This window comes from Hydra vulgaris, chromosome 05 (assembly GCF_038396675.1).
Source record: "Hydra vulgaris chromosome 05, alternate assembly HydraT2T_AEP".
Taxonomy (NCBI): domain Eukaryota; kingdom Metazoa; phylum Cnidaria; class Hydrozoa; order Anthoathecata; family Hydridae; genus Hydra; species Hydra vulgaris.
In genome coordinates, this window is record NC_088924.1 from 27160497 (window position 1) to 27169983 (window position 9487).

Genomic DNA, 9487 nt, shown 5'->3' on the forward strand with positions numbered 1-9487 from the left:
TAATCAATAATAAGTTACAGATAAAAAATATCTTTAAATCAATTTGTATAAAAAAGATAAAGCGATAACATCAAATTATTTTCATTAGTTAAGTAAATGCTTATCATAAAAAAGTTGCTAATAAAATTGTTGGAAATATTTAATTCTTTTTTTCAATTCTTATAAGTTCTTTTATTATTTACTCATTTGTCAAAACTTTTCTTTAAACTATAAAAAAATATATATTTAATTTTTGAATTAACAAAAAGCACTGTAGCTTAAGGTAAGATTTCATATTAACTGTAAATAAATGAAGACACCATTTCGACATTTAAATCGATACATAAATACTTGAAAAAAAAATTATTTAGGAGGTTATTTATGTTTAAGCTATGTTTACAAAGACAATTTTATTATAAGTTTTAAAGTATTCAACAAATTTAAACTTTAATATTTATTTAATTGTACATAGAAAAAGTAATATTAAATATTTAATTTTTTTAATTTTTTTTTTCATAGCTTATTTTTATTAATTTTATCCCCCTAAAAAAAGTTGAGGCAATTAATTACGAATGACAACTACCCAATCGTTTTTTTGCCTTATTTTATTTATTTGCGCGCTCATTTTTTGTTTTTGTTTTTGTAATTTTTTAACTACAAAGACTTCATAGAAAGCCGTTGCTAGGGGAATTTAGGAAGCCCATTTGCAAATTTAGGGGCCCTTTTTTGAATTTAAGGAGATTTTTATTTAGCAATACCTTGTGGAAAAATTATTTTTAGATTCTGGATCCCTAATAACAGATTAATGATTTTGTTTTTTGTTTTTTTTAGGATAGGGAGGGGGGGGGGAGGGCTTGACCCACTAGCCACGGCACTGCTTTCATAGTTTTCATTCTGTTTTCATACACAATGATTTTTTATTTAATACTCGGAGCAGGTAGAGATGTAAGTCTTATTAGACATAAATAACAACTGCAAAATAAATTCTTCTGCTTGCTATACTTGAATAAAAATTTTTTTTTTTTTTCTGTGTGTTATTTTTTACCTTCATAAAGTCACTTTCAGACTGAAAGTGAACGTTTCACTTTCCTCACTTGATATATTTATGTATCGGGTGCATTGTTTCAGACGTAATTTCAACAAGCCCCCAAAAAGCAAATAGCAGCAAGGTTCGCGACCCGCTATTTGGCCATCCCTGGAACAATGGTTAATGAAAAGAGCTTCTCGCACGCTTTTTATCTTTTTTCCCCGGAAAACTTAGTAACTGAAACTTTCAAAAAGAAAAAAGATAAAAAGCGTGCGAGTAGCTCTTTTCATTAACCATTGTTCCAGGGATGACCAAATAGCGGGTCGCGAACCTTGCTGCTATTTGCTTTTTGGGGGCTTGTTGAAACTATGTCTGAAACAATGCACCCCATACATAAATATATCAAGTGAGGACAAGGTTTAGGATAATAAGGTAATGATTAGGGTCAGATTTAAGGTCATAGCTGTTCTGAATAGAGTTAAAACAAAGTTGAGGTTGTTCTAAACCTCAAATAAAGCGTAAAGAAGCAAATAAATAATTACTCCGCTTAACTGAAGGACTACCTCCATTCAAGCTTGTAATACTCTATTTATCTAACAACAACAACAACAGTAAAACAACAACAACAATAACAAGCTATTTATTTTCCGTAAATCATTTTTCCAATGTTATTAAAGATAATATAAAAAATAATAATAACAATAATAATAGTAGTAATAACAATAATATATAATAATAACATAAGATAACAAAATTAATACAAATAATAAGTATGTTTACAATAATTACAGTAAAAGAAAAATAACAGTAATAAAAAATATTATAATGGTAGTTATAAACATAAAGTTATTTATAGTAATAAGTTAATGATTAATCAGGATGGTGTCACTCATACAGAAATCTGATCAAAGGAGTGACACCTATTTTCAAATATTATATAAGTAATAATAAGCAAAGAGATACATTGAAACACATACCGTACATAAACATGGACCGTAAACACAAAGATTAAAGCAGATAAAACATACATTGAAAATAAACATGTAGAAATTATAACTTGCGGGTAATAATAATAATAATAAAAAGAAAAAGTAAACAAACAAAAAGCACTGATGATAAAAGTAGTAAAAAGGAAAAAAAAATTAAAAGAATATTTTAATAGCAAGGACAATAATGTATAAAAGTTAGAATAAAATGTTTTTCAAAACATTTTTAAATTGATTTTGTTTAAGATGGAGAAAAGGTATTTTAGGGTGTATTTTTTTGGGCTCATTCAAAATGCATACAAGACTCCTGTTTCGTTCACAATAGAACGTTTACCATACTTCTGAGTTTTAAAAGATGGTATATTTAGTTTTCCATTGCATATATTTCTAGTATAGTAGGAATGTACTAACCTACTTTCTGTGAACAAGTTTGTAATGGAAGATGGTAAATTTTTATTTAAGGAGTCAAAAAGAAATAGAAGCTTTCCTAATTTTTTCTGTTATAATTATTAATGCATGGCAAGTAAAATTTTTTGATTGAAAACCAAATTGAAAATCATTAAAACAATTGAATGAATTTAAAAAAGAGTACACTCTAGAAAACATAAGTTTTCAAGTAGGTTACTAATGTTAGATAAAAGAAAAATAGATCTATAGTTAGTGCATGAATGTTTAAAGCCATTTTTAAATATTAGAATAACGCAAGATAATTTCAAAATCTCAGGAAATGTTCCTTTTATGTATAAGATAATAAATAGTTTAGAAAGAATATTTGAAAATTCATAGTTAAAATCTATAAGAATGTTTGTGCGAATGCTGCTTAGAGCTTATGATTTTTTCAGATTCAATTTAGATACAAGAGATGAAATTTCAGGAATATTTGTTGGAGATAATAATTAACTCCAACAAATATTCCTAAAATTTTATATGAGTTATTCTTTTTAATACGAAGTTTAAGAAAAAGTTGCTATTTTCGTTTTGTTATTTCTTATTCAATGTTTTTACTATATCTTTAAATTTTAAAATATAAAGATTAGGCGTTTAAGTACTGTCTCCATATCGTTTTCTTTTTGTTTACGAAACAAAAGGTTACAAGCATAGTCTTGAGGCATTTCAATGCGGTTGAACTTCCGTCTGTTTTATACTTCCGTGATATCACTCTATTCGCATCAAAATCGTTTTTTACGGACTTACTGAGACAGTGGGTGGGTGCTGTAAATATACGTCCCCACTGTGTAAAGTTAATTTATTTAATTCGTCATTTAAAAAATACGGCAGATGTGTGTATCTATTAAAACAATTTTTTTTTAGAAAAAAAATAAACTATGAAAAGACTGGGGTTCGAACTCTCAACCTTTTTTTATTGAAACTAATTGCATTACCCATTTAACGTTAACATCTTATACGATCGGTAAATTAAATTTATGTTGTTAAACTTGTGGCATACGTACTTTATGGACGAACCCTAAATAGTGATTAGATTTACGATTATCTTGATAATTTTAAACGTTATCTAAATGATTTTTTGATATTTCATTGTAGTGAAATACTGCCTACATAAAAAATAATAACAAAACAAAAGTGTTATTACAATAATCTTGATAATACTTTTTTGTTGTTGTTATTTAGGTGTCTCAAGAAGACCCAACGGTCTTGTCACAGGGCACCGCGGAAGTGCATTTAACCAGGAAGTTCACGCCTCCTTCCTTACCATGACACGAAAATATGTCCAAAGCTTGTTTCGAACCCGGATCTCCTGCTTATTAAGCAAGTGCTCTAACCACTGCGCCACGGCCACCTAATATAAAAATATTATTGCAATCTACATAACCAATAATAATGCAACAAATATATATAATCAATACAAATACAACATTGTTCAAGTTTTCTTAGTGGGTATGCGCGGAATTTTTGACTGAGAACATTACTCATCATACTGAGAAAAATATATTTTGGTATTGGTATTGGTAGGTCTGCTAAACAATGTCTACATAACTAGCTAAAGAATACAAAGATTTAGTTGGTTGACGACTATTTATTGACCTAATAAATACAACATTTTTGAAACCTTCGTGCAATACTGCATACTGCTGTAATTAAGCTCAGCAGTACCGTGGCTAGTGAGTTGGAGGCCCCCACCCTCTATATTAAGATTATTGTATTATATTCTATGTTGTCTTATTAAGAGGTTTATTAATAAAGTTAAGTAATTTAGGTTTAATAGTTAGGTTGAGTAATTTAGAATTTTGTAATATTAATCTGCATTTAAGCAAAGCTGTTTAATTTGACAACTGTGATCGTTTTCTTCTCTTTTTGATCACTTAGAGCCGATTTTTAATTTGATCTCTCCTTTATAAAAGCTTGAGGCTTGCAGTGACTTGTGGATTTTAACTCCAACAAAACTCAGTTATTTACTGCAAACAACTATTGCAATACTGATGACAACCTATATTGACAAATAACAAACCTTTTACTCTCAGATAAGGTTTAAAGACACATAGTAAATGTAATTGGATCTGTTTTATCTCCAAAGCTTGAGCCACTCCCTCATTGTTGTAAGGTTGTATCTCTTTGATTTTTTTATAAATACTATTATTGTTGCTGCTTAAAGGAGCTATCATCTCTTGTTCGATCAACTAAAACTCGTTCTCGCTTGGCTCGTCATTCAGAAAAGTTGCACGCTTATACTCTATCTGTAGCCTTACTTGATAATTTTTTTTTTACTTATCTAGCTTTTTCTTTGCACTTGAACAAAACCTTCAACTCCTCTTCCCCCCTATTATTAACTTTTACTTGTTTTCAACAAAAAAACAAATCTTAAAAAATAAATTAGAAAGTAGATATATCAGTCACTGATAAGAATAAAACTTTTAGTGTAATCAGGCTTAAAAAAATTTTTTTTTTCAGGCTATAAAAATCGTTGAAAATATGCATGCATAAAGTTATAATATATAAAGTATTATAATATACTGCCTAGCCCTGGCTATTAACCCCTCCTAAATCTTACAATTTGCCGAGACTGGGACTGGGTTTGTAAAAAGTCTCATTTTTAGCTGGGGCCAGAGCCCTGCTTACTTAGTATTCTGTTTAGCATCAAACTTAAAAATTGACAATTTATGACGTTTTATAAGTGCTTTTCAAAAATGCCACAAAATGCAGTAGGTGATGCCATCATAATGCAATACTAAATGTCTCCATGGTAGTTTATTAAAATAGAACATACACACTAATCATTGAAATCAATGTCCTATATGCAACTCCAGTAATTTTATTACATCTTTGTTAGTTATTTAGAGATGAACACGTATTTAACATTGTTTTTTGTGATAATGTAGTTCTTGATGGTTGGCGTTGACACCTTGATTCAGCCTAAATTAGCTTTTCTGTTATACTTTTTTATACCTTCATAATCTGAAAGCGCAATAAAGTTGCAGCTCCAGTAGCATACAGTTTTTTACCAACCCGACCCTGTCCCGGCAAAATTATGAGCTTTAGCAGGGGTTGATTGCCAGGACTACGAAAAAATTTATAATATTTTATGTATTACAAATTTATTTACACATTTACTAAATATTAAATACTGACTAGAAAACAAAGGATAGCGTTAAAGAAAAAGGAAACGGTTGACTGAAGACTTAAAAAGTGGCAGGCTGAATGAGTCAGAAAAACATAAAGATTGGTGAGAGTTTTGAGATGTGCGACGATCTAGCTAAAGAATGCGACTTTGTTTAATGACAGGCCAAGTGAGATCAAGTTTTGACTGATCGAACTAGAGGCGATAACTCGTTTGAGCAGCAACTATGATAGTATTGATAGAAAAAGAAAACTGATGAAACCTAAGAATAATGAGAGAGACTCAAACTTGGTATATAAATCAGACCCAATTAAATTTACAATTTGTTTTCGTCCTTGAATGAGAGTCAGAGGATTGTTATTCGTCAATATGGAAATGTTAACAATATTGCAATAGTTGTTAGCAGTAAATAACTTTGTTGGAGTTAAAACCCAAAAGTCATTGCCTGCCCAAGCTGTTACCAAAGAGAGATCAGATTAAAGATCGGCTGCTTGTTCTGAGCGATCAAAATGCCAAGACGAGAGTTTAAAGTTGAGTGATCAGCAAAAAAAAAAAAGCCATGTAAGATGTAAGATTGTCAGGAAGAATATTGTTGTAGACGAAAAACGATACAAGAGCAAAGATAGAACCTTGCAGTACTCTTAAAGTCACTGGAAATGAAGATGTTTGTAGTCCTTTGTGAATGACTTTAATTCTGCAGTTAGAAAGAAATGATTTAATAATCTTAAAACTTCTAAATGAAGAAGATAATACTAGAGAGAAGACTAATCGTAAGATAGTCAGACTTTAGTTATACATGATACTTTTTTTAATTTTTTTTACTTTTTTTAGATTATTCACCTCCCCAAGGCCCGAGGGGGGCCACTACAGTCGAGGAGGCTACTCATTTTTTTGTGTGTGTTTTTTTTAGTTGTTATTCGTGATGCAACCCTCTCTCAACTCTTTAACTCCGAAACACGAACCTTGCCGAGCAAGGCCGCTGCGCGGAGAAACTAAGTTGAGCGCGGTACTTCCAGGGACTCAGAACCTCTCGCTTACAAAGCGAGCGCTCTTACCACTACTCCACTACCGCATTATGCTATAAATACTAAACTATTTCCAAAAGTCTCTGGAAATCTTCAACAGTGAATTAAGTTGCAAGATTTAATAAACTGAGAATAATGGAACTTAGCATCAAGTTAGTACCTTTCTACATTAACTTCTTAATAAAAGTATAATAAAAAGCCATTTGTTCTCAATAGAGGCGTTCTTGTAAGAAAGACGAACAAAATTCAAAATGGTTTAATATAGCAACTTCACAAGAAATTGAAAAACGTGGAGTAGAATAATATAAACATATTTGTTTTCTATTTATTTAGATGTTGAGATATAATATCCTTACATATATGTATAAACTTTAGTATTTATATGTTATGGTATTTGTCGAAAGAGAAGATGATGATCAGATGGATGTGTGGTAAGACTCTTACAAAACAAGAAAAGGAGACATTATCTTAGACAGAAATTAGAAAAACGTTGTAACAAACAAATTTTGTCAGAGATGATTAAAGTGGTTTGGGTATCAACATGTAGAGAAGTAGCAGTTTCAGGAGAAAACTGGTAGAGGTAAAAGTAAGAAAACTTGGAGAGAGTGCATTACGTATCGTATGAACAAGCTTTAGTAATATATTTTATGTAAATTTAGTTTTATTAAGTTAATCTGCAAAATGGAAAGAGATTTAAAATCAATAAACCATATACAAATCGATTATTTAGCAAACTTTCTTAATATTATTATACTAATAATATACTAAGTAAATTTTTTTTGTACATTAGATTGAATAATAAAAAGAGTATTAAAAATGTTACAACGAAGTACAACAACAACAAAAATGTTTATCACTTTTTTTCATTAAAAGCACGAAAATAGTTAAAACAAATTTATAATTACTTGTTCACTGAATGAATATTTCTAAACCTAATCAAATTGCAATATATTAAACTAAAAAGTTGATAGCCTGATACCAGTAAAAAAACCAAGAGTTAATCTAGAATGTTTTTAGAATCATTAAATCGATAATAAAAAGTTTTGCATTGTAACAAACATATTTTGAAATAAATACAAAATTTGATGCTGTAAATGATAAAGTTTAAAATTAAGCAAAAATTGTAAAAATATTTTAATCTTATTTTGTACCTTATACTTTGCATTACAAACATAAAAAAATGAAAATATTTAGCATTATTATAATTACAAGATACGGAGATATAGCATATCTCCCCAAGATGCTTTATATATAGATAAAATATATAAATACCTTGACAAATCGCGGGAATTTTTTAAAGTGACCTACTATACATAGTGACATACTATACATCGTCCCATTTTGTTTTAAAAAGGTTTATTATTGCACAATATTTAAAAATAAGATTGCAGTCTTAGGGGACGCAATTTTTTATTAGTAATTATAACAAAATTTAAAAGAAAACAAATATTTTAACAATATGTCGAAAACATAAAAGAAATAAAAAAGATCATATATGATCTTTTTCGGTGATTTTTTAAAATGTGTATACACTTTTTAAATGCTTTACTAATAATAATTGATTAAAAGCAGTAGTTTTTTCTGATTATATTCCTTAGATATTTCCTATCAAACTTTAAATGTTTAATGAAACCTTAATTGAGTTCTTTAATAAAATCAAATAATCTTTTAGGAGTCAACATTTGGTTTTAAACTTGGATAATGCTTTTAGGTTTGTTGCAAAAACTCCAAAAGCTAATTAAACTTTAAAATTTAAGGGGAAAAAAGACAACAAAAGTTAAAAGAGGAGATAAAAGTTACAACTTCTTAAAGATATTTTTTATTATTGTTCACATTGTAAAATGACTTTAAAATAAATAAATTATTTTTACCATTCCTATTTATAAATAATTATTTATTTAACAATACTTAAACATATAATTAAAAATATTTTATTTGGAAACGATTCTTTTTTAAAAAAAAGCGAAGACATTTTTCTATAAAAAAAAACTACTATATTATAATATATATTTTCTATACTAATATATATTTCAAAAAAACAAAACAGTAGTTATGCATAATTTTAGAGTACTATATGAATTATTTGGTTAGTTTTATTTTTTCAAAGCATAAAAGAATTTTCCTCAATAAGTAAAAAATTTAAAAAATGTCCACTAGTCTGCAAAGTGTCACACAATATTTGGAAATTTCTTAAAATCTTTAAAAAAAAAATTATTTTTTAAGTAAAAATTGATCTATGAAATCCCGTTGTTCTTTTTCTAACTTGAGTAAAGAGTTATAATGTAAACTATATTGTTCATATTGCACTTGCTTCTCTCCTATTAAAGCACGAAGCTGTTGATGCTGGGACTCACGTTGCTTGGCCATTGATTTAAGCAAATTTCTTGAGCCAATGGCCTTAACCTTTTCTTTTTCAACTTCAGCAGCTATTTCATCAACTGTTTTAATAACATCATTAACAATAGTTTGAAACTTAAAAATCTTATTTACAAACTCTTGGCATTCATTTTTAAGTTCATTGGTTTGCTCACTTACCTCAGGTTCAAGTAAACGAACTTTGCACATTTCATCAAAAAAAATTTCTGAATAAGTAGGCATAGATTTTTAATGATCCTAAAAAATTGTGAAATATAACTTAATTACAAAAAAAAATACTTATTTCACCTGATATTAAATCAATTTAAAATAGAATTTAGTTGCAAAAATAAACACAAAAACTTTATTTAATTTTAGAATTTTAAAAAATATTTAAAAAAAACACACACAAAAACAAAAATTCTTAATAAAATTTAGAATTTTTTACTTAAACTAGTATAAAAATAATTTTAATTTTTCGTTATAATAAAATAAAAAACAAAAAATACAATTGTTTGCATAAATATCCTTTTAAATTGTT

At 28.2% G+C, this 9487-nt stretch overlaps 1 protein-coding gene across 1 annotated transcript; it reads right to left on the reverse strand.

Moving 5' to 3' along the window:
• Nucleotides 1-8802: 8802 nt before the first annotated feature.
• Nucleotides 8803-9189, reverse strand: LOC100215496 (intraflagellar transport protein 20 homolog). The gene has a single exon (XM_065796924.1). The coding sequence runs from the start codon at nt 9187-9189 to the stop codon at nt 8803-8805; it is 387 nt and encodes a 128-aa protein (XP_065652996.1).
• Between the last annotated feature and the right edge of the window lie 298 nt (nt 9190-9487).